The following is a 25,386-nucleotide window of genomic DNA, read 5'->3' as shown; positions in this document are numbered from 1 at the left end:
TTCCCTCCCCCTCCCCCAATCAAGTCCCCCTCCCTCACCAGCCCAAAGAGCAATCAGGGTTCCCTGCCACTGGGTTTCTCTGTAGCTTTTAGGAACCTGTCCTGGAACTAGCTCTTGTAGACCAGGCTGTCCTTGAACTCACAAAGATCCACCTGCCTCTGCCTCCCAAGTGCTGGGATTAAAGGCGTGTGCCACCACCTCCCACCCTCTGTACGTTTCTTTGGGACTGAATGGTCTATAGGACTGGGTGGGACAGAAACCTCTGTCAACAAGACTGGACCCATGCACCAAGGTAAGCAGAGGATCCTGGTATCACCTTGGGAAATGCAAGGCTTTATAGCCCGTTTAATTACCAAACACCAAGACCTCACAGCACACAAATATATAACTTTATCTAGTGAAGTCTCCCACACCCAGTGACCTTGCCACCCCAGCTTTGTATTTTCTCAGTGCCCCAAATCATACACCAAGGACAGTGAGCAAACCAGTGTCACCTAACAGTGTACATGGCTGGTGTCACCAGCGCTGCTGTCACTCGAGATACCCGTGGCCTGCTCTCTAGACAGTTAGGACACATGGCATCAGGACAGCCCACTCGGACTCTGACACCAACCACCAACAGTCAAACCAATACATGACCCAATGCAGCTCAGGATAGATGAGCCCCACCAAACAGTCTCTATCAATGGACAAAGAAGACGATGTTCTTACCAGTTCCCTGTTACAGCTGTTCCTGCCTGCCCCTGCCCTGCAGAGTGTGGCTCTCCGCGGACGTCTTGCCTCCAGGGTCAAAGAGATGCTTCTTGTTGCCTTCTCCCTGTCCCCTCTCACTTTCTTTGATACAGTAGAAAAAACATCCATTTTAAGCAAATGAAGACTCCAGCCTTAGCAATTCGATTTTCAAACAGTAAGGTGGCAAGGGGAGCCCAGGGAGGGGTGGCAGCAGCCCAGGCTCTGCTGTGTAGAGGTGGCAATGTGATGGAAAGGGGTCAGGATGTTGCCACATGGGAGAAGTAAGGTTCTAGCCACTACCTGGTCCCAGCCAGCGGGAAACTGCTACCGAGCGTGGCATGTCCTTCCCCGCAGCCTTCTCCCAACCTTTCATCAAAGTTACTTTCTACTCCACTATAATGAGGACTCCTTTCCTTCCTTGTCAATTATCAAATGAAATACAAAGTCGGGTTCAGAGGAGTCACAAGGGAACACTCCTCCTCAGGCTGCCATTAACGCGGTCCTGGCTTTGCGGGAGGTCTTTCTCTTCAGGAGCTCAAGGCTGGATGTGGTCCCTGAACCCAGTAACAGCTGCTTTCCTCCGAGGGCTCCTGACCTTGGCTTGAAAGTCGGTAATGAAGGAGTCCTGCTCAGGAAATTTTTGGAAAATGAAGAGGCAGGGTCCTTTGGTCAGAACTAACTTTTCATCTTTTCCCCCAGCAACACGCACGCATGCACGTACGCGCGCGCGTGCGCGTTAAGCCCGGCATCCTGGATATCACCAAGGGGAGGAGAGAGCCCCGTGGGTGTCTGACCCCAGATTCCACTCTGCCAGGAAGCAGCTTGCCGTTGGCTCCCTCCTCCAGCCCCCGGCTCCTAGCTGTTAACGGTTACACCTGTTCTCCCAAGTCAATTCTCCACTCACTGAGAAGCTGTTTACTGCCTGCCTAGCTTCTCCTTTGAGGGTATTATAAAGCTGGGGACTTACGGGATAGCACATGAGCCTGAGTTCTACCCCAGCAAAACGCACACACGCACAGACACACATACATAAACACATACACACGCATGCACACCTACACATGTTAATTCCTGAAAGTACCGAAATTATGTCATCCAGGTAACCATGCATTGGGTGTGCCTGCCTCTCTGGAGTGACCATTGGCTTCCTGGACCATCCTGACTTCACTGCCATCAAAACTTAGCTTGATACACCAGCAAGTTCAATAACTCAGAGAAATGTTCCTATAAACCAATCTGTCAGCTTCCTCTTTTGACTAGCGATGATGCTGTTGGCTGTGGCCCCAGGACCTTTGCAGCAGCCTCCCACCAGACTCAGGGGGTCCTGGGTATGATGATGGGGGCAGGCTACAGCAGGATGTGCAAGAAGCTGGCATCCCAACACTGCAGTACCACCAGCCACGAGACAGAAACTGTCCTAAGAGCAGATTCCATGCTGATCTGTTTAGCCAACCTCCAAGCTGGTGATAGTTAACACACATTGAGCTGAGCCCCTGACCAGGCACCTTTGGGGTCCTGTGGAATCCAATGGCCTTAATTGTTGCCATTTGCCTCTTAGCTAAAATCCTTTTCAGAATCTAATGAATTAGTTCCCCGTGTCTCAGCTCATCCTTTGAGGAAGTCAATTACCTGGGTCATGGGCAGAATCTTGTTCACCACAGAGGAATTCCTGTTCGCTGTACAGATGTAGAGGAAGCTTAACGGCTTGAAACAGTTGTCTTTATTCAATGAGGCCGGGGACAGGGGAGGGCAAACATGAGGAGCACAGTTTGGGGATCCTCTATCAGGAGTATAAGTTAAGAAAGTTGTCCAAGGTGAAAAAAAAAAAAAAACTAGCAGGAAATGCGCCAACTCCTTCTGCCCATAAGGGTGTCTTCAGTAATGTCATCTCAAAAGTGGCTCGGAGAGAGGACAATGGCTGTCACAGATGAGACTCTTCCTAGGGGCTGATCATAAAGCTCCCCCAAACCCAGACATACTCGTGCGTGTGCGCACTCGTGCACACATACATGCTCACACACACACACACACCCATACACACACACCCATACACACACACACACACAAACGCACACGGCTTCTAGGAGTAGAACCTGCTGTTGCTGACTCTCTTCTCTCTCAACCTGAAAAGAAACAGATTGAATCCCATCAGTGGGTGTGATCACTTATGGCTGAGTAGAGGCGGCTCTGGGCTCCTCACACACCCTGAGACTCCGGAAATCTCCACTCCCTCCTTGGTAAACAAGGTGACAACAGCTTTTCCAAGGATCCAATGGGAACAGACCTTGGGTGGGTAGCTCGTGACGTGTTCTCTGAAGATGAGTTCGTCTGATGCTTGGTCCGAGAATACGCAGCACCACTGGCTGCCTCTCCCACCCACCCCGTGTCCGGGACACAACTAGAAGCCTCCCCTGGGGAGAATTCTGCTCCGATCTGAACCACCTGGCCTACAGCTGACCACTCAGTAAGGACAACTCAGAAATTAGTAGTCACTGCGGCTTAATAGGAGAGTGCTTGCTTGGCCATTTATGAGGCTCCGGGTTTCCCCAGTACAGCCAAAGCAAACAACCGGTGCTCACCATAGACTGTCATTATTAGACTGAAATTAGATTGTCATTATTAGACTGAAACATCTGTGGAGAAAACAGGTTCTGCAGAACGGAAGCAGCGGGTTCTTGAGCATTATAAAAAGAAGCCCCTGGTGCTGAGGTCATTGCTAGAAACTCCAAGACTGCACACACGGAGGTACGGGGGTGACGATACCCACTGACACCTACCTCCGGTTACACTTCTCCTGGTACAGCTGCAGCTGGTTCTCGTTAACGTTGAACTCCTTCACCAGGGCATCGCGGTTGGCTCCGCGCAGGTTCTGGTGCGTGTCATACAGGAAGAGTTGGTTATTGAGCTCTTCTTGCCGCCGCCTCAGTTGGCGACAGGAGGAGTAGAGTTCCTCTTCGCTCTCCTGGGGGGGGGAGGAAGGAGAACAACCAACCCTGTGAGGGGCATGGCCATGCCAGCGTGGGAAACACACCTGGGCTCTCACAGGTGTGCCCCGTAGGGACAGAGCGCGAGAGGGGGGAGGGGGTTTGCAACGGGACCGCTCCCGGAGTCCAGGGCCTAATTTAACCCCAGGTGACTGTGGCGATGCCAAAACTGGAGTCTCTCCTGTCGGCTCCAGCCTCTGCACCACCATCATGTCCTCCAGCAGAAGCTAGCAGTGGCTAAGGCCCTTGGTCTTCCGAACGCCACTTTTCTATGAAACCCTGAAACACAAGGGTACTGCACACCTTTCTGAGTTGAACCTGCTTGTCACTTGGTCAGATCACCTTCCGGCTTTTTACCTAACTCCGTGGCTGTCAGTGCAGGACTACGTTCCCAGGGAAGAAAGGGTGCCACAAGTGCGGGCAGAGGTGGCAGAGAGCAGACGATTTCATACGATGCAAGGGACTTAAAAGGCAAAGTAGAGCCCGGGAGATGCTCGCTCAATAAAGTGTTTGGGTTGTAAGCGTGAAGATGACCCCCAGAACCCATGTGAAAACCCCGAACAGAGCAGGGCAAACTTATTATCAGCTCTGGGGAGGCAGAGACAGGTAGATTCAAGGGGCTCACTGGTCAGCCAGCCTCGCCTAATTAGTAAGCTTTGTGGCATTGAGAGCTACCTCAAAACCAAGGTGGAAGCTGGAGAGAAGACCCAGTCATTAAGAGTTCTTGCTGATCCTGCAGGGACCAGTGTTCAGTTCTAAACACCTGTATCGGGGCAATTCACAGTCACCCCTAAGTCAGGCCCTGGGGAATCCAACACCCTCTTCTAGCCCCACAGGCACACAGACACACCCTCATGATGCTGGCTGTCTTGTGTTGCACTTCTATAAACAGCTAGAAGTGGGGAGCAGGTGAGGAGCATGCGCTTTGATACACAGCGGCACGTCCTGTGAACCCCGCCTCTGGGTCACTGACTGCATGTCCATCCATTTGCTGCCCTCTCACCGATGGACACGGCATCTCTGCCAGAGCTGCTCTTTCTTGGCTCATTCACACCCAACTCCTCCATTCCAATGTTATCACATGACTGTAGCATGGCGGTTCCCAAACCATGGGTCATGACCCCTTTGGGAGTTAACGATCCTTTCACGGGGGTCACCTAAGACCCTCAGGAAGCACAGATACTTACAGTATGCTTCATAACAGTGCAAATCAGTTATGAAGCAGCAATGAAAATAATTTTATGGTTGGGGCTCACCACAACATGAGGAACTGGATTAAAGGGTTGCACACTAGGAAGGCTGAGGACCAATGCTGTAGTGGTTTGTTGAGGACGGGTCTTCTGGCTCTACTTCCCACCAAGGCCCACCTACAGTTGCATCCATGGGAATGGCAATCCACTTATTGCATATTGCCTTTCTGACCTGCCAAGAATTACCAGCATTCTAAGTGGCTTCTAGAAAGGCAAATCCTTTCTAGAAAGTTCTCCATGCGAAGCATACCTCGAGCCGCCACAGCTTAGGAAATTAATTCCCTAAATAATAAGCCTCAGGAGTCAAAATCACTCCTTGATATGTGGGCTGCGGAAGGCATGTTGCATCCGCAGGCAGGAGAACATTAATCTTGTCCTACATCTCCGGTAGGCCCTTGGGTGACCAGCGCACCATCAACGCACAGCAATACTTGGAAAGGGAATTTCTCTTCTGAGGTCTCAATGGCAGGCTTAAATGCTCCAGTAAATCATGTCATAAATGGATGTGCTGTCACCCAGGCTCCAGAGCGCAGAGTAGATTTAGGATAATCCTCGGGGCTTTTAGAATGGTAAACTACCGCTTCACATATAGCCGCCAGCTACGTTAGCCCCTAGCCAAAGGCAGACTGTCTTTTGAAGCTTGGCATTGACATCTCTCTGTAGCTACAGAAGCTGCCATCGCTTCCAAGAGAAGATTATTTCATCTACACAGAGACTACACCACACAGCCTCCTTCATCCGTAGTCAGGGGACTCTGACTGGCTCTCCTGGATAAATTGTTGCAAGCCCTGCATCAGCACCCTCCGCTTCATCTCCCACTGTGACGACTTGAGCTGGCTTCTTCCCTTAAAGGCTATGAACCCCCCTGCTGACTCTGTTATTTTTTTTTTTCCCTGCAGCTTTTTCACCTCCCTCTTCCTTCACAGAACTGTGGAGAATCGGGGCTTTGGTTAGGTGACTGCTATGACGGCCTTGAATTCTAACCAGACCACTGGAGCTTCCTCCATATTGAAATAAGGTGTCTCGTCTGCACTTAACGGGAGTAGCTTTTTTTTCCCCCAAGAGCCTTTCCCTTGCGTTCACAGCTTAACTGGTATGCGAGCCTTAGCTTCTGCCCTGTCTCCACTCTCAACACGTCTTCCTTACTAAGCTGAGCCATTCCTAGCTTTTGATTTAAAGTGACAGATGTGTGGCTCTTCCTGCCACTGGGATATTTTATTAACTGATGCTCTTAATTGTGTCTCGGGGGATGAGGAGAACAGAGGAGAAGCAGGGAAGGACATTGGCCAGTCCACAGAACAGTCAGAACACAGACAATTATCAGTCCAGAGTCTCACCAGGGAGCAGCCTGTGGCGCCCCCCCAAACAGCCACAACAGCAAGATCAAAGATCACAGATCTTCACAGTGACCTTAATAATCCACCACATGCTGGAACACTGGAATATATTCAGATGGGACAGGGACACACAAAGCAATCACGAGCTGAGAGTAAAGGCTGCTTAAAGGGCACCATGCAGGATCGCCTCAAGCCTTCACTTCCCCAAATCCTCAACATATACAATATTTGAGAAAATAAGGTTCGCCTGCATAGGGTGTGACATATATTTCATTCACAATTTTCAAGTAATGTTTGCTTCTTATTTAGGATATTCTCTCTTTTTATTGATTTTACTGAGCTCTACATTTTTCTCTGCTTCCCTCCCTGCCTCTCCCTTCCCCCCTTCAGCCCTCCCCCAAGGTCCCCATGCTCCCAATTTACTCAGGAGATCTTGTCTTTTTCTACTTTCTACTTCCCACATAGATTAGATCTATGTAAGTCTCTCTTAGTGTCTGCATTGTTGTCTAGGTTCTCTGGAATTGTGGTTTGTAGGCTGGCTTTCTTTGCTTTATGTTAAAAAACCACCTATGAATGAGTACATGTGATAATTGTCTTTCTGTGGGATTTATTTTATCATATATGCGTGAATATTTTGCCTACATGTATGCATGTACACCATGTGCATGTCTGGTGGCTTTGAAGAGGATCTTGGATTCCCTAGATCTGGAGTTTCAGGCAGTTGGGATCTGTCCTGCAAGTGCTGGGGACCAAACCTAGGTCCCCTGCAAATGCAGTAACCTCTGAGCCATCTCTCCAGCCCTGGGAGTTCTTGTTTTCAAACACCAAGTATTCTCAATGTCTGTCTAACTTGATGGTGTCACCGGCAATTTAAATACAATCATCGTATTTAAAGGTACAGGAAGGTTTGCTTTGACCCAGGACACAATCAAGTTCACAAAATTCCCAAGTAAAGAGATTTTTATCCATTTGCAGAATGCAGAGGTTTATATCTGAAGTCAAACGACAGTGGGCTTACTGTTGTGGGCACAGGATCACCCGGACTATGAAAACATATTTTTATGTTTTTACATTTATTTTCTTAGGGGCAGATGCGCCAGAGGGCAAGCAAGAAGGTCGAGTCAGGTCTCTCCTTCCAGCCTGTAGGTCTGGGGGCTTGGATTCAGTCCTCAGCTTCGAAACACGCAGTTTTACCCACTGAGGACCTCAGCAGGCTCAAAGATGCATCCTGAATCTGAATTAGCTCTGACTTCACAAACGTCTTCCTGCCATGTCTTTTGGAAACTCATTCTTGATCATTCCGAATTGTTCCTCTTGATGCTTTATAGGATTTTGTACTTTGTAGAGTCTCAGCGGGTGATTGAGACTGGGTGACAAGCTGGTGCAATCCTGCCACAGCCCACATCCTAGCTGGGACTACAGGCATGTGCCACTGTGGCTGGAAGCCTTTAGTATTTAATTTTACAGTCCTGCTTTTCTCCGTATTCTTCTGTCCATTTCCAATGCTCCAATTTCTGCCTTTCGTAATTTGTGCTTAGGCTTCTTGAAAACTCCGCATTATTGGATTCCTGCCCTAATAAGAGTCCAGCCCAGCTGCCCAGTTAAACGGAAGTCCTCACCCATGTCACTGTGGTTCCTATACATTCTGATTCCTGTTCGGATGAAACCCTTTGTTTGTTTACTCTCCTGGCTAAGTTTCTGTGCATTCTTTCCTCCTTGCAGCCCCCCCGGGGGCCTCATGTATTTCCATAGAGCTGGGTTTTCAACCCATCTCATTTAAAATGGCATTTCTCTTTTACATCAAAATATCAGAATGATACTCTCCTCTTCAGAGCACCGTCAGCCCAGTCCCCAGCCATCGGGGGTGAGGCCTTTAGGCCGCTTATCTGACCTGGCTTTTGTGCTGGTCATTTCTAGTTCCGATTAGAGAATCTTTTCATTATAGCGTACTTGCTTCGTGCACACTTACTTGATAGCCTCACGAGACCTTCACCAGCGTTCTCAAGCCCATAAGACGCAATCACACACAGAGTTCCCTGGTTTTTCCACCGCCGCACTTGACGGTCTAGAAGTGTCTTTTGTATGGGGGCCACCTAGGGGTGTTCTTTAGGTGAAATCCTTGTAAACTCAGAAATGCGTTTGTGGAGGGTGGGCGAGCACAGAAGCCAACGGCCAATGTCGGGTGTCTCTCTCCATCCCTCTCCACCTTAATTGTGTTGGAGACAGGATCTCACGGCGGAGCCCTGGCTGGCTGGGAAACGCAATCTTGAACTCACACAGCTACCTGCCTCTGCCTCTCCTGAAGCTGAGTGTTGAGATTAGAGGTATGCACCACTAGGCCTTGGCCACCCTTTTTTTTGGGGGGGGGGTTGTTTTGTTTTTGTTATGTTATTGCTTTGTTATTGTTGGTTTTTTGTTTGTTCTTGAGACAAGGTTGCTCACAGAACCCAGAGCTTAACCAGTCTATCCAGCCAATGAGCTCCAGGGATCTGCCTGTCCTACTTTTCCCAGAATGCACTGGGGTTAAAGATGTGTTCCACATAGCCTGGCTTTTACATGGGTACTGGAACCCAAACGCAGACACCTTATCAACGGAGCCATCTCCCCAGCCCAACACAGCATTTTTACCGTCCTGACAGGTAGGCAGCTGGGCACTGCGTTAACTCCTCCTGCGAGCCTGCAGGGGGCATGTTCCTGTCCTTCAATTTTCAGTACTAATGAGGACAAGTCGGATACTAGACTCTACCTTACACATACTCCAGTGTGTTTGGGTGCCTGGTTCTTCATCCTCAGAGTTCAATATACTTCGGCTCTGCCTGCCATTTTTCTATTCATCCCCTTGAATCAAGTGACCCTAGAGAGACTTGCCCTCTGCCAACTGCCTGATGAATGCCCAGCCTGCCATTCCCCATACAGTTTCCATCTCTAGTGGTCATGTTCTGGATTCTGAAGGATTTCGGCCACTCTTGCCTTAAACATAGGCCTCTTTTCTTGACATTGAAATATTCATTAGATAAGTAGTCAGAGTTCCTTTTTTATTTCCAGTTCCAGAATCCTCCTCCAGGGCTCCACAAAGAGCTCCCCACAGTGCCTGTGCCCTCTGTCTCAGAGCTCACTGCCCACTGCTCACTCCAGCTACACAGTGGGCCTTTCTTCCTCCTGGTGTGGGTGCCAGTTTTGTCCCGTGCAGCTTGGGACTTTGTCCCATCAGTATCCGTGTTATGTTATCGGATCTGTGGAGGCAGGCACAGCGGTATCTCTCTCTCTGGAGCTGACATGACCAATCTCTAGCTGGTACAGCACACGGAAGGTCTTAATCTACGTCTTCAGATCCCTCCCCAGCATGGGCGGGGGGGGGGGGGGGGGGGAGGCGGGGATAATTCTGAACTTCAAAAACTCCCAGACCAGCTGGGCTCTTGGTTCTCCAGAATTCTGGATTTTATAAGCATGCCCCCTCCCAGCCTCACCGGAGGCTTTTTAGCATTTTTATTCCTCTGTTGTTTTACATGATTTTCAAAGCCACCAATGCATCATAGTTTTGCTCCAAAGAATCCACACTTGGGCTGGACTGTGTCATCAGCTGTGATCAGCTGGCCTTCCTGAGGATGTCACTACCTCTGTCCCTCGCTCCCACCAGCCCAGAGCAAAACACAGACCAACCCAAACCAGGCTCCTGGGGAAACTGGTTTTCTCAAAGATCCCTGCCAGGTACACATCAGCTTGCTTGCTCCCTGGTGGTCAGGTGTGTGTTCAGCATCTCTCAAACGCAGGGCCTCTGGGCAGAGAGCCCTTCCACTAAGTGTCAAGGCTGGCTCTAACATGCTGACCTAAAGATACTGCAGACTTTCACAACATATTCCTCCTAAAGCAACAGTTCTCAACCTTCGTAACGCTGGGGCCCTTCGGGCAGTTCCTCATGGTGTGGTGGCCCCCAACCATAAAATTATTTTCACTGCTACTGCATAACTATAATTTGGCTACTGTCATGAATCGTTACATAAATATCTGATACGCAGTATACCTGCTACACAGCTCCTAGTTCAATTCCCGAAGGGGTCACGACCCCTAGGTTGAGAACCACTGCCACAAAGAAAAAGGTGTGAGCCTTTCTTGTTCTTTGCTCCACCGTCCCACTGCCAAATATCTAGCCATCGGGAATATTTTTAATCAAAAAGAAGTTATGTGATGACCTTTATTACTTACAGAGTCAACAAAGACTAAAACCCTACCAACAACTAAAGCACCCGGCAACGAGAGAGGGCCCGAGTGACTCGGGGACTACGGCTGACGAAACAAAGCATTGAGGGCTTTGAAAACCACACACCAGACAAGAGCTGCTTCAAGCCATCTGCGGAGAAGAAAAGGGCACATGTGTGAAATCAACTTCACAAATACCACGTGCAGGGGAAAAAAAAAGAAAGAAAAAGCCAGGGCAAAGGGAACAGCGAGCTATCAACTGGCTGTTTGTGGGGACGTTATACCTCCCTCTTTTTTTTTTTACCCTGCTCCCCAAATTAAATATAGCAAGGAATAAAACAGTACCAAAATACCCCTTGAAAACGTATCTGGCAAACACGGTACGGGACTGAGGACCGTTAAAGCGATTGTGGCGTGTAAAGGGCCTCTATGGAAGAGAGCTGAAGTATTTACTGACAGATTTCTGACGCATTAAGCTCTCTTTCAACAAATACTTCATGGGAAAATTCCATCGGGGCTCTCAATGGATCCATCCCTTGCTCAGAAAAGGCTTGCTGGCTCTTGCACCCAGAGGTTATAGCGACACATCCAGCAAGGTTGGACTCTAAACGTCAAGGAGGAAGCCTAGCCGGCTGCGCGTGTGGCCTGTACCGCCTCTGAGAGAGGCCTTCATCCTGGCATGGATGGAAATGCCAACTGGCAGCTGGGGGTGGTACAGAACCAGGTGACAGATGCGCAATTAAACAAAGGCTCAGGAGGCAGCAGCTAAGAAGAAAAGCGCACGCGCTCAGGCACATCTCTGAAGGAACAGACCTGGAAGAGAGAACCTTTCCCTTCAGAACGTCATACCTAACCCTAATCCCCGCACTCAACAGTGGGGTCCCCCACACACCAGGCATCCCTCATCAAGGAAACCAAGGCTAGCTAAGCACAATTTTCTTTCAAATCTACTCATTCTCTCTGCTGTCGGTGATCCCTAATAATTTATTTATAACGGTTCCGGGGTGTTTACAACAGCTTTGCAAAGTGCTAGCCTTCTGCCTTCTGCAGCCGTGTTTACTGCCTGGTTTCTCCATGAAACTGCCTGCAGATGGGCTTTATACGCACAGAGCCCCCCCCCCACAGCTTCTGCTCCCCCAGGCAATGGAGGGAAGAAGCCCCCACACCCGGCAGTGGGCGGTGGGGCAGGGCGCCTGACTCAGCAAAGCCTCTTCTGGCTTCCTTGTTTTCAAGGCTTCGGTTTGCAGTTCTACCACCCTGCGAAATTATCCGATCCCACTCATTCCATATCTGGGAATGGAGCCTAAGCGAATAATTCAGACTTAAGTGAAGGGAAACCTACAAGGAGACGGGCCTGAGAGCCTGAGGGGTAAATGGGTTCCATCTAAACGTCTGACTTGGAGGAATACTGAGTTTATGGCCAATCTACTTAATGGCAGAATCTAATACAGAAAGGTGCTTAGAATCTCATTTTCAAGCGGCGGTTTCTCAGAGAAGGACATGGTCACCTGAGAGACGGGGGACAATGCCTGGAGGGAGTTTGTGCTGTTGTATGAGGTAGGTGCTGCTGGCATCTAGTGGACAAAAAGCGCGGATGCTACCAAACATCCTACAAAGATTTATCCTGGTGCCAAATTTGAAAAATGCCAAAGTCTGGTGTGTGCATGTGCGTATGTGGTTTGAACGAACACACACACACCTAGGAAATAAAGAAAGCAAATGAACTCGATACTGATTTTACTTTTCTCTCCAAATATAATCTGTACGCAGGGGTTTTTGTGTGTATGTATGTGTGTGTGTATGTATGTGTGCATGTGTATGCACGTGTGCATGTGTATGTATGTGTGCGCATATGCATATGGCTGTGTATGTATGCACATCCGTGTGGAGGCCAGAGGTCAATGTTAGGTGTCTTCTTCAGTTTCCCTCCATTTTACTGTTTGAGACAGGGTCCCTCACAGACCTGGGTTTCACTGACTGGCTGGCCTGGCCACCAAGCCCCAGGAGTCCTCTCCTCTCTAGTCCCTGCCCGGGCATTACAGATTATCCCTGCTATGTCTGGCATTTGGGTGAGTGTCAAGGATCAGAACTCAGGTCTCTGCACCTGTGGCCACTCTACCAGCTGCTCCATCTCCCCAGCCCTTGAGGGTTTTGGTAATCATACGAAAAGGTTGTATCTTAATAGATTTACTAAGCATCTCGGTCCTATTTATGATAAGCTGGCTTGTGCCTCATTCATTCTGAAGAGGAGAGCTTTAAAATCCTGGAGGTCTTTTTCTAGTTCCTTCCATGTGCATGCAAATTTCAAGGTGCTATGGTTTTGTTTTGTTTTTTAACTGCTGAGTAATACTCCAGAGTTGTGAGGCTTAGGCAGTCTGGGACCACTGGCAGTGGGACCAGGATTTATCCCTAGTGCTTGAAATGACATCTTGGAGCACATTCTCTTTGGAGTGATACCTTGCTCAGCCTAGATGGGGGAAGGGCCTTGGTCTTGCCTTGAAGTGAAGTGTCAGACTTTGTTGGCTCCCCATGGGAAGCCTTACCCTTTCTGAGGAGTGGATGGGCAGGAGGAGAGGAGGGAGTGGGAACGGGGATAGCTATGTAAAACGAGAAAAGACTGTATTTTAAAAAATTCTTAATAAAAAAATAAGTAATAAATAAATAAATAAAAACCCATGAAGTATTTTGCTCACTCAGCCACAGTAAGGAAGGACCTTACACAGATGCTCTTGCTTGGGCCTTTCTACCACAGCATGAACACAGAACTGGCTGGAAAGGGGTCGCACACCTGGACAATGTGCAGAGGGTGGGAAATGTTGGAAGACTCAGTCCTAAATGGGAGGCCTTCACCAAATCTCTCCCTTCAGGGATCAGGAAACCCCATGAAAGGGGAGATAAATTGTTAGAGCCAGTAAGGATGGAGGACACCAGGGAAAACAAGGCCTTCCAAATGCAATAGGACCCAGGCACATATGAACTCAAGGATACTGTGGCAGCATGCACAGGGCCTGCGGGGGTCTGCACCAGATAGAGTCCCAGAGCTGAGAGAAATGGACGCAAGTCCCCAGCACCTATCTCCAACTGATAACTATTCACAAATGAAAAATGACTTCTCTCCAATGGAGTCTCACTGGGAAACCTACCACTCTTTTTTTTTCTTTTCTTTCTTTTCTTTTTTTTTTTTTTTTTATTTTTCGAGTCAGGGTTTCTCTGTGGTTTTGGAGCCTGTTCTGGAACTAGCTCTTGTAGACCAGGCTGGTCTCAAACTCACAGAGATCCGCCTGCCTCTGCCTCCCAAGTGCTGGGATTAAAGGCATGCGCCACCACCGCCCGGCTGAAACCTACCACTCTTAAGAGGAGACCCCATGCCCTGTAATAGATGGCTGTCATGAAATGGACTCAGTGGCATCTTGAGTTTCTTTGTCTCATTAAGTTTTGAAAGGGTCTTTTTTTTTAACCTTACAGGTCCTTTTCATTCATATATATATATATATATATATATATATATATATTTCCAGCTTTGTGTTTTAGGGGATTTCTCTGCCTATGTACACATGTGTCTCTGAGTCTATATGTGTGTATGCCATGCTCTTTCTTTGACATTTTTTCCTGTTTCTTTGTTTTGTCCTATTCTGGTTTGGTCCTGTTTTATCCTGTTTTATAATTATTCTTTAGATGTTTGTTTTTTAACGAAGGAAAGGGTGTGAATTCCAGTGCGAGAGAAGGTAGGGGAAAATCTTCAGAGGAGTTGGGAGAAGGGAGAACCATGATCAGAATATATTGTATAAAAAATCTATTTTCAATAAAAGAAAAAAGAAACAAAAATCCTTGCTACATGGGTTAGCATCTATCGGAGCCTGGTACAAACTCATTGTGTTCTTCAGTATTGTTCAGTGAGGTCAAGATCTTTCTGTCACATCTACATATTATGATTTGAATGCAAAATGACCCACACAGACTCACATGTTTAAACATGTGGTCCCCAGCTGGTGCTAGGAAGCCGTGGAGGAAGTGGGTCATTGATGTCAGGCCTGGACATTTTTAACTCAGTCCCAGTCCCTATCTGGTCTCTGTTTCCTGATTCCTGAGCAAGTAGCTGTACAAACTCTCCCCCACCACACAGTCACTGTGCCTTCCCCACCACAGAGGACTGGATCACTTCCAAAAAATGAGCCAAACAAATTCTCCTTGGTCATGGTGATAAAAAGTGACTACAACATACAAACCAAGCTGGTTAGTCAGAGGAGAAGCTAAGACTCTTCAAGACTCTGGCAAACAAAAGGACCAGAGTCACCACACCCATGGGAGTCAGGGATCCATTCCCTCCCCCCACACAGACCAGGATGACTTCATCGAATGTTCTTTTGGGTCATTGAAGCCGTAACCCAAGGCCAACAGGTGGGCAACACACCCAAGAAAGCATGAACTCTTCTGGAAGAGCATCATCTGTCCAGGTGACAAGAACCAAGAGGAACTTCTTCCAAGGACCTCCTCCTATAGAATCCTACAGCACTCTTCAAGAAAGGATGCTGAGGGGAAAAGCTCGGGACCTTAACTGGTCCAGGAAGGGTTTCAGCTCATTAGTCCACAGTACTTCTATTCTTTTCCCACCATGTACAACTTGTCAGCGTTCCCCCACTCACCAGGACTGGCCGCATCTCACAGAAAACCAGGAGGGAAGCCAACTCGATGTCTTCACTGTATCCATTCTTCAGAGGGACTGATCTAAACCCTGCAGCGGAAACACAAAGAGAAGAGCCAATGGCGGGCCATGAACATCAGCTCTTGGCTTTCTTGTGATAGCCTGGAGACAGCATGGCCATCCAGAGGGTAGAGAGGTCAGTGCGCCATGCTAGGGCCTGCGATCCGGATGCCCAAGTTCCTGTTCTAAGGTCAAAGGGGACTAGCATTCTTAACTAATCCACACAGGGCTATTAGTAAAGTTAAAAAAAAAAAAAAAAAAACACCTGCCAACTAGAAATGATTAGTTCAGAAGAAATCAAAACCGGGCCGACAAGATGGCTCAGTAGGTAGGTTAAAGGTACCCACTGCATGCCTGACAAACTGACTCCCATATGAAACAGAGAGAGAAACAACCCCCACTCGTGCTTTATTATTTAAATTTTATAATTTAAGTTTAATCTAAATACAGACACACAGTTAATCAATGTAATTTTAGAAAGATGTAAGAATCTACATACTATCCGTCACTGAAATTAGGGTGGTTGATACTACTGTGAATCCATTCCTTAAATACTCATGAAGTCGAAAGACTCAGGACTATAATGAATCCTCAACCCACTGCCTCCACTCGGGTCTTTACAAAGCACAGGAGGGGGTGGGCTTCTCTTCAGTGATCTCCTATGTTACTATCACTTGGCAGCCGTAGCTGCACTGATCACCCTCTCTGGAACCCACTTCCTATTTACAACCTGGACCCATGTGCAGCAGACCTTGATACGTGTCTTCTAATTAAGGATTGACGCAGGGCGAACTGGAGCTGATTCCCCTTACCCCCATTAAATAACATTTGCAATCATTCATCTTGACAGCTGGTTGACTGTCTTGTGTGAAAGTCCACGGAAAACACAGACCGCTCGCTCCCTAGCCTACTGCACACTGCTGCGAGTGGCCTTTCCTCTCTAAGCAGATGCTGTGTGCCTTTTAAAAACCACAGATAGAGTGAACAGCCCCTCGCAGCTTAAATTTAACCTTTTGTCTCAGTCACCCATTCTTCTTACCCCTTGGCCCCCCGGAAAGCTTTTAATTTACATAGTACTGGCTGAGCTAGGATAAGCAAAATATACATTAGAGACACCCCCCCCCCATTTCCTTCCTCCATCCATGTGTCGGCCTCCTTCTCTCAGGGAAGATCCACACTACCCAGTATTTTATCACACGCATGTGCAAAGGTGAGGACAGTGTGCAGGAGCCAGTTCTCTCCCTCTACCGTATGCTTCCTGAGGGCTGATCCCAGGTCGTCAGGCTCGGCATTGAGCATCTTTCCCGGGGGGAGCCACCTCACCAGTCCATCTTAACACCTTGAAACAGCATCTACTGAATCTCCCCTTCTGCTGCTTGGGAGGAGGCAGGGGCATGACCACCCAGCCTTGTGCTTTCCCTTTTTCCCTCCCGGTTTTATAGTTTTCTAAAGATGTTATTGCTTCTACACCAACGTGGTAGGGAACCTTTGCATCCTGTTGACTTCTTTTAGAGCAAGCAAGCGAAGTAAGAACTCCCTGCGGCAGGGAGGAAGTCTTGAAAACAAGCTGCCTCGTGCCCTGTTTAACAACCATGATTCTCCTACAAAGAAAGGCTTGGGGATGCTTTTCTGACATTTTATAATTTAAATTTTTTTTACAAAGCTAGAAGACCATGGTGAGGGAGGATTATAGGCCAATACCTCTATCCTATTGTTAATCCTTTACCGTATACTTTTATTTTTATTGACTTATTTTGGGAGGGAGCATTGCAGCCATAGTGTACAGGGGGATGTCAGAAGACAGTCTGTAGGAACGATTTCTCCCCTTCCACCATGTGGGTCCCAGGGGTTGAACTCAAATCATTAGACTTGGTGGCACGCACCTTTAGCCACTGAGCCAGCTTTTTAGCCCCTTTTATTATATTTTATTTTATTTTATCTTATCATATCCATCTTCTTTGTAGCTCCAAGCAAGAAAAAGATGCCAGTATAATACACAATATGCATCTCACTAATCAGAACTCAGTATTACTTTGGTCCTTTTTTTTTTCCAGGACAGGGTTTTTTTTGTGTGTGTGTAACAGTATTCACCAACTGGAGCTCACTCTGTAGACCAGGCTGGCCTCAAATTCACAGAGATCCACCTGCCTCTGCCTCCCGAGCACTGGGATTAAAGGTGTGCACCACCACCACCCGCTGGTCTTGGATTTATAAAAGCCATATGCAGTAAGTGTTCAAACATGGTGTTAAGTTGCACGATTCCCCTTGTCGTTCTGGCTGAACTTCTTTGCGAATGTTTTAGTTAGTTGACTTTGTCCTCTAGTGTTCATGTGACAAAGAATCACTGATTGTGCATTGTAAATGGAGCTGTCCTTTGAGTTTCTACATGTCTGCTAGTCAGGGATGGGTATAAAAACTCCTGGGCTACATTTTCCCCACTGTAGCATTTGGGGGACATTCTGAGTTCATTAAACACTGCTGCACTGAAATTGTCTGACGCATTTCCACCTGACGAGAGATGAGATTCTGGGTGGTGGTTAGTTCATTGGTTGCTCTGGTTTCTGTCTGGGTTGATAATCACAGAATGCCTGCAGTTTGGCCAAGCTTAATGGAGTTTGTGGCGCAGGAGCAGATTCTGTAGCTATCATCCCTCACGAGCCCTGGTGAGGCTCAGCTCCTGCACATGTCATGGGCTGACCTGGAGACAGGTTAGTGTTGATGGACTGTGAGAATAAACAGGACCTCAGGCTCCTCTGGGGTGGCCCAGGACATTGCCAGGTAGCTGTGGACTCCAGCCATAGGGCAGGACTGGCTGACAGTGGACAAGTGACAAGTGGCTCTGCCCTTGGCTCCCCATACCTCGTCCTCCTTCCCAACTCTAAGAAGCTCTCGTGTGACCTAGAGTCAAGGTATTTCTCAGTTTCACCAACAATACGAAAACTGTATTGTTTTTAGTTTTGTTTGTTTCACATGGAGAAGGGAAATGAAGAGAAGTCCATGTTGGGGGGTGCTTTAAGTACCCACTTGAAATAAGAGGCCCCTCAAGGACAGCCTACAGAGAGGGAAAAACAACAGGGCAAGTACCAGCTTGTGACCTTGAATGAGTTAGTTCAAGTCTCTAGGCTTTGAAGTGCTCAGATTTTAAAAGTAAAAATGATTTAATAAAAAAACGAAAAGAAAAGAAAAAGATAAGCAAGCCCTCACGGGCTTTTCCTGTGAGGATTAAATAAAAAGAAATGAAGGTAGCTGAGTGCAGTAAGTGTTGTCTCCCTCCTGAGCAGGGCCCAGCCAATTTGAAAGCTTAAATGCAGCCATCCTAACAATGGGCAAAGTTTATTTTCGAGTTTAGAAGGCCCTGGAAGCCATCTGCACAAAAGGACTATTCATTTTATTTCCTGCCTCTCATGAATATAGATATGCTAGGAGCTGGCGAAGAAAGGGAGACCGTCCCTGCTGTGGTTATCTCCTGGCTAGAATGGGGCGGAGGCTCCCAGTATTAATCTTCCTTGATACTTCCTTGTTGGTTTTCTCAATCTCTGGGCTAAATCATCTTAGGGGAACTGATTCCCTAGCAAGAAGGAAAGACCGTGTGCCGTGAACTCTGACTTCACCCCAAGGGTGACCTCCCCCATCTTTCAAAGGATGGTAGGGTTAGGGGAAGAGCAAGATGGTCAGGACCCAGCTGGTCTGGCTCCTTAATGCCATGCGGACATTAAGAGCAGAACCGCAAAGATTCTCTCAACGCTATTCTTCTTGTCAAGAAGAGGAGGGAGCATCATTTTTGAACCCTGTTTACTGGGCTAGTCTGAAAAAGCACATAGCCAACAGAGTCCACTATCTCTGATGCCGACTGTAACATCATCTGTAGTACATGCTAACCACCAAGGGGTGTTGGCTATTATTATTATTATCGTAATGTATTCAAATGCTCTTTCTAAGCTGCTAAGTAGGAATGAGTGGTGTAGGAGGTCCTTCTGTTGATACGTTGCTTTTATTGGTTAATGAATAAAGAAACTGCCTTGGCCTTTTGATAGGGCAGAGCTTAGGTAGGTGAGGAAAAAGAGAACTGAATGCTGGGAGGATGAAAGCAGAGTAGAGAGAGACACCATGGAGTCGCCAGAATCAGACATGCTGAATCTTTCCTGGTGAGCCACTGCAACATGGCAATACATAGATTAATAGAAATGGGCTAAATCAAGGTGTAAGAGTTAGCCAATAAGACGTTAGAGCTAACAGGCCAAGCAGTGAGTTAATGAACACAGTTTCTGTGTGGTTATTTCGGGGATAAGCTAGCTGGGTGGCTCGGCCCCTCCCTACAACAAATGAGGTTTTACATATCTATCTCCCCAGACTCACTCGGGTGCTGGGGTCCTCTGCAGGCAGATGGGCAGCTGGGGCCCAGCCCCCTTTGTTCAGCACTGCCCAGGACTTCCCGGGGGGGGGGGGCGGGTTGATGCCAGAGCTCCACACTGGGCCGAATGGGAGCATCCCCTGGTGGACCCAGCAATCAGCATCCTCTAGCAGGAGGGGCTCACAAGGAGTGAGGGAAATGACTGGAGAAGCTGAGAGAATTTATGAGAGAAGAGGCGGCATGGTCCAAGTTTTCAAAAGGCCCAGTTCAGCACGGAATAGAGCCCAGGCTTCCAAACATCAAAAGACAGTAATTTGATAGAAATGACAAAAATGATAGTAATTTCTTTCTCTTGAAAAATGACTGCTCTGGGAACCCAGGAAACAGTGGCCTCCTGGGGAATCCGGAAGGATCTGTGAGGTCTGTCTCGTGAATCAGCAATGCTGGGGATAAAGAAGGAAGATATTCGCCATGAAGCTGGCCTGTGTGTTGGATCATATGTGAAATCCAGGGAGGAAGGAACGGAGAGAAACCTTATCACTTAAGGATGGCCACCTTCCGAGAACTGTCAGGTCTGGGAAGACACTGTCTTAGCTGCACTTGGGAAAATTCAATACAGCAAGTTTTGGTTGTTTTTCTTTTCTTTTTTTCTCATACTTTTGAATTGTTTGAGAATGTCATATACGTACATAGTGTGCTTTGATTAAATCCAACCTAGTTCCTCCCAGCCAGCGCCCCCCCCAACTTCATGCGCTCTCTTTTTTAAACCCTCGGGGTGCACTTATGCATGGGTATGGGACCATCTATCGGAGCTGGGCTGGGTAACCTCTCAGGGGCCAAGTCCCTGAAGAAGATGGGGCTCTCCCTCTCCCAGCAGCCACCAGTTGCTAACAACTCCTCAGCGAGGAGTGAGACTTCATGAGCCCTGACCCCATCTGTGCTGTGATTTCGGTTGGCTTGATATTGTACCCATCTTGTCTGGAGCTCTGATAATCTATCTCCTCTTCCTCAATGATCCCTAAACTTTTGGGAAGGGTGACATAGATGTCATAGAATAACAAAGCTGACACAGAACCAAGCACCCCACAGTCTCTTATTCTCTGCATTTATAACCATCTACCTCAAAAGGAGGCTTCTCTGATGAGGGCTGAGAGATGCCCAGATATATGGGGTTTTTACGTGGCTTGCTTTGACTGGGCCTTTGTAGGGCAGGAGGAGGTTTTGTATTGTGTTCGGCATGAAAATAAATCCAAGAATTAGGTCAACCTCCATGCGTAGTAGAAGATGGTAAATTCAGAATGCTTGAGAGAGCTGGAGCCTGTGTTTGCTCAGGGCCTCATCCTTAGGATGCTGGCCAGAGTCACGCATGGCTTGTGGAAGAACGTATTTCTTCACCTGCTAATGAAGACAAACTGCCTGGGGCATCTCACAATGAAATCAAACAGTGCCCGGTCGAAGGTGGAGTAACTGATGCCTTGCTCACTGATAGCTAAAGGACTCAGCCTTTCTCCACGTTCTCCCCACCCTTGTGTTTACTGCCCACCTTACTGGCTTTGTTGTGACTTAACCTCAGCTGGGAAAGACGCTGGCGTGTTCTTTTTACAGCCTGCAGCACAGACCAAAGAACTTGGCTCCCCCACATGGAACATCTTTGCTAATGGTCCTTACCTGACTTGATCCCTTTAATGGGGTACGTGGCATGAGCCAGGAAGTTGGGGTCACTGAACATGTCCTCCTCGTACACCACAAAGCGGAGGAACGCAAGGTTTGGATCATAAATTTCAAATGTCACCTTCTCCTGCGTTGGAGCCCAGACAGGGCTGAGGCCGTTGTCGTCTAGAAAAGACCAAAACCTTGTTACCGATTCACGTGCCCTGCCACCTCAGGGTAAGGCAGCCTCTGCAGCCTCAGCTTCAAATCCCTCCACAATCTGGTAAATCAATTCGCATCCACACCCTAGTCCAAGAAGCCTTGAAGGGTTATATTTGTTATTTCCTTCCCAACAAGCAATCCTGCTGCAGGCCAGCCTTCCGTGAGCGGAGGAACACGCCGCCACTTCACCCAACTCACCTTGTGGGATAGGAGAAGGGAAGGGAAGCGGGGCAGGTGTAGAACAGAATTCAGTGTGGGAGTACCAAGAAAGGAGGTGAGCAGAGCCCCTGTGAGCTGCACCCCTTGGCCTGAAGAAGAAAGTGATCTGGGGGGTCTCAGAAGTGTGCTGGGCATTCTCATGGATGACCAGCCTTATAAGGCAAGACCCACAGCAAACCTGCCACCCTATCAAAAGGCCAGTTTAATTGTTGTGCACCTGAGTTGTTCCCAGAGGGCGTCTAGCAGGCAGGTGGCTCTGATTTCTCAACGAAAGGTTGCGGGGGGGGGGGGGGGGGGGAAGGGTTTGAGGGGGCTGGATAACAGCAAAAGTACATCATAAAATCCCCAAGGAACAGTAACCCACTTAGGAGTCTCCTCCCTTAACCTTCAAGTGGAAGGACTAGCAGGGCTGGAGAGATGCTTCAGCCCAGTACCTGCTATAAGCAGGATGACCCACGTTCAGCGCCCAGTGTTCATGTCCAAGCCAAGCACATGTCTGTAAAGCAGTGCTGGGGGAGACACAGGCAGACCCCTGGAGCCTAGCGGCCAGCCAATGTGCCTAGTGGCCAGCCAATATGCCTACCAGCCAGCCAATGTGGCTGAATTGATGAGCTCCAGGTTCACAGAAAGATCCTGGCTCGAAAACTAGAGTGGAGAATGATCGAGGAAGTCATGTGATGGTTGACCTCTGACCTCCGCAAGTACCTGGGCACACCCACACAAACAGAAAGGGCCAGCTACTTACTGACAACCGTCGTCTTGAACTTGTTGCTGTCGTACTCGGCCCCGCAGATTTCCACCTCCACAAAGGGACAGGCGATACTCCGCCCTAGTTTGGGGAGGTGGCGTGCACCAAGGACCTAGGACACGGAAGGCAAGGACTGGAACTCTCCTGGATCCACACAGCAGTGCTTCGTGGATTCTTTTAGGATTCTGGAGTCAGACTGCACAAGTTCACAGCTAGCCTTATCCCGTGGAGAAGTCACCACGGCACCCAGAAGCATGGATGCCGATCCACCCACCGCCAGTGTCTGATGAGAGGGAGTGGCAGTAGCTTCCCAGACCTTGCCCAGAGCCGAGGCCATGTGACTCAGCCGGAGAGACTCACCTGAGCACAGGTACATGGCTACCCTGACAGTGCATTTCCCAGATGGGGAAAGTGGGGTGATCTGTTTATAACGAACCCTTATTTAAGGGTCCTAACAAAGCCTTTGATTTTTGCATTTCTAGAATGAGGTCCCATTTATCCCGAGCTAGCTTCAAACCTGTTATGTAGACAAGGCTGGCCTCACTCACCTTCATGACAATCCTCCTGCCTCTGTTTCCCTGGTGCTCCCAGCTTCATGCATGTTGGACAAACACTCGTAAAAACAAAGCTACATCCCCAGCCCATCTCACCTAAACTTCCTGGGTCTTCCAAATTCTCTCTCACATCTTTCCCAAGTGCTAAGGACTGGATTAACTTAAGAGACCTCTGGCCTCTCCAAGGCAAAGGGGAGATGAACACCCCTCTTGGCCAGAGGCTGACCTCACAGGCACTCCAAGTGCACATCTCACATCCAGACAAAGGCAAGTGACTGGAAGGGTTTACAGAGAGTCAGCTCAGAATGATCCTGGTGAACCACATGAGCCTGAAGTGCTGTCGAGACAGCAATGGCTGAACAGAGACAAGAGTGTCACCAGTGTCCAAAGAGACCCACCCAGCTGCCCGCTCTACCTTGACAGTGAGCGTCATCAGGATCTTCCTCTGGGACTCGGGTGGCATTGGGTCATACTTCTCCGACCGCATGCTCTCAGGCTGCAGGACATAGCCCGTCCGCCCATTGAGTGAAAACAGCGCGTGGTTCATCTGCATGTACCTGTCTGAGGGGAGAGAACAGGGATGCTACGGGGCAGCCAGGCAACACCAGCTTCCAGGCGCTCGTGGGCACGGGTTACATGGCCTTCCCTATGATGATTTCAACTGTTCCAAAAGAACATCTGACCCCAAGGAAACATGGAAAGCATTTAAAAAAAAACAACCCCGCATCAGATAAAAAAAAATCTTGTAACTTTACTAAATTAGAATCTACTATAAAGGGGTGTCGATCGGGGTAGAATGCCTGCTTGGCACGTGCAAGCCCCAAGTTCCAACCCCAGCACTTAGAAACACTGCCAGGTAAATCATTTAAATCCAAGGTGGCTCAGAAAGCAGCCATGCAATCCTGATGACCTGGGTGAGGTCCTCAGAACCCACATAAAGATGGCAGGAGAGATTCTACAAAGATGTCCTCTGACTGTCCCATGTGTGCCATGGCATACACGCCCACACATACACACACAATAATAGATTTGTTTTAACGGTTAGTCGCCTCAGTTCAAATAACAGGCAGATATTCAAAAGCATATAAGAAGCCAGCTTGGTGGAATACGGTGGGCAAGAAGACCAATTGCTTTGCAGGAAAACCAAGGTAAACATCCCTAGAGTTTGTGAGGGGGAAAAGGCTAATGTCACTCAACACCTTGACTCGAAGTACAATTTAACGTCCATTTTCAGCCGATGGGTAAAGATCGGAAAAGCCTCATAAAACTACAGGCGTGAAATCACACCAGAGGGCAGTACCCATGCTTCCACCCAGTCTAGAGGAGGAACTGGGACAAGCACCAGGAGACAGGCGCTCAGTGGACCTCCTCAAGGCAGTTCATCAAAGTGAGAGCTTCTTGGGAACCGCCCCGTGAGTAAAGGATGTCTGCCCCGCAGCTGGGCACTAAGACCTGGAACAAGGTTCATGGGAGACCCAGGAGGCATTGGCATCTATGGTAGACAGGGATGGGACCTGACCTTCAGATACCTAGAGCTGGGTTGGGCCAGCTGTTAAATGAACTTCAGCTCCCTTCTGTGGGATCCAAGAAGTTATAAGAGAATCCACAGGATGCAAAGAGCAGAGTCCAAGAATTTGTGTACATGGGTTTTCCGTACTATGGAAATTGAGAGGGGGGGGGAATGTGTGTGTGAGCCTGAAGCACTTAGAAAGGAATCACTACACAAAGAGGAGGGATAAGGCAGCCATAGAACTCCTGGGTTCAGCCAAGCCTCAGGCTGCAAGCCTTGCTACACTTACTAGTTAAAGAAGTTACTGTGTTTCCTTCCTAAGCCACAACGATAATGCTTCTGTCACTCATGAGCTCGGAGCCTGCTTCAGTCAGGTGTCCACTCAGCTCAGGCGCTTTGCACTAACCCACCTTCAAGTTCAGCTTTGCCGGGCCAGCCCAATCACTTGTTCAGAAACACCACACCCACCAGCCACCCAGCTGATTTGACCACTGCCCAGACTGGACAGGCTGGGCACTGTAGTCCCTTACCTGCCGTCTGGAAATTGAGCGCCACCATCTGGGAGCCACACAGCCACAGGCGGAAGGGGTCATAGTTTGAAGAGTCAACTCTCTGTCCCTTCGGGTAGACACGTGTCAGGCCCTTCTGATTGTACCGCAATAGATCGATGGGCTTCTGCCGGACAATGCTGTCTGCCTTTGTCTCCACGAAGGAGCGGATTTCTCGGAAGTCCGGGTTTTCTGCAGAGAGGAGGTGGTGGTTTAAATTAAGAATGGCCCCCATAGGCCCATAGATCTGAATGCTTGGTCACCAGAAGAGAGGCACTATTTGGGGGTGTGGCCTCATCGGAGTAGGTGTGGCCTTGGTGGAGGAACTGTGTCACCTGGAGTGGGCTTTGAGATTTCAGGGGCTCAAGCCTGGCTTAGTGGC

General features: G+C 48.6%; 1 protein-coding gene across 1 annotated transcript in view; it reads right to left on the bottom strand.

The window, feature by feature from the left end:
- Positions 1-2,440: 2,440 nt before the first annotated feature.
- Positions 2,441-25,386, bottom strand: part of Plcg2 (phospholipase C gamma 2) — a 121,310-nt gene continuing 98,364 nt past the window's right edge. Inside the window, exons 27-33 of the mRNA XM_050144320.1 lie at positions 24,987-25,196; positions 23,362-23,507; positions 22,390-22,504; positions 21,222-21,389; positions 15,144-15,232; positions 3,510-3,694; positions 2,441-2,855 (exon numbers count right to left, since the gene is read on the bottom strand). Coding sequence (XP_050000277.1) covers positions 2,813-2,855; positions 3,510-3,694; positions 15,144-15,232; positions 21,222-21,389; positions 22,390-22,504; positions 23,362-23,507; positions 24,987-25,196 — 956 coding nt within the window. The 3' untranslated portion in view covers positions 2,441-2,812. The remainder of the gene's footprint in view (positions 2,856-3,509; positions 3,695-15,143; positions 15,233-21,221; positions 21,390-22,389; positions 22,505-23,361; positions 23,508-24,986; positions 25,197-25,386) is intronic.

The sequence above is a fragment of the Alexandromys fortis genome, unplaced genomic scaffold (assembly GCF_014885135.2).
Source record: "Alexandromys fortis isolate MF-2015 unplaced genomic scaffold, M_Fortis_MF-2015_v1.1 scaffold_1, whole genome shotgun sequence".
Taxonomy (NCBI): domain Eukaryota; kingdom Metazoa; phylum Chordata; class Mammalia; order Rodentia; family Cricetidae; genus Alexandromys; species Alexandromys fortis.
Note: the sequence above shows the minus strand (reverse complement) of the source record. Positions and strands in the feature narration are given on the sequence as shown.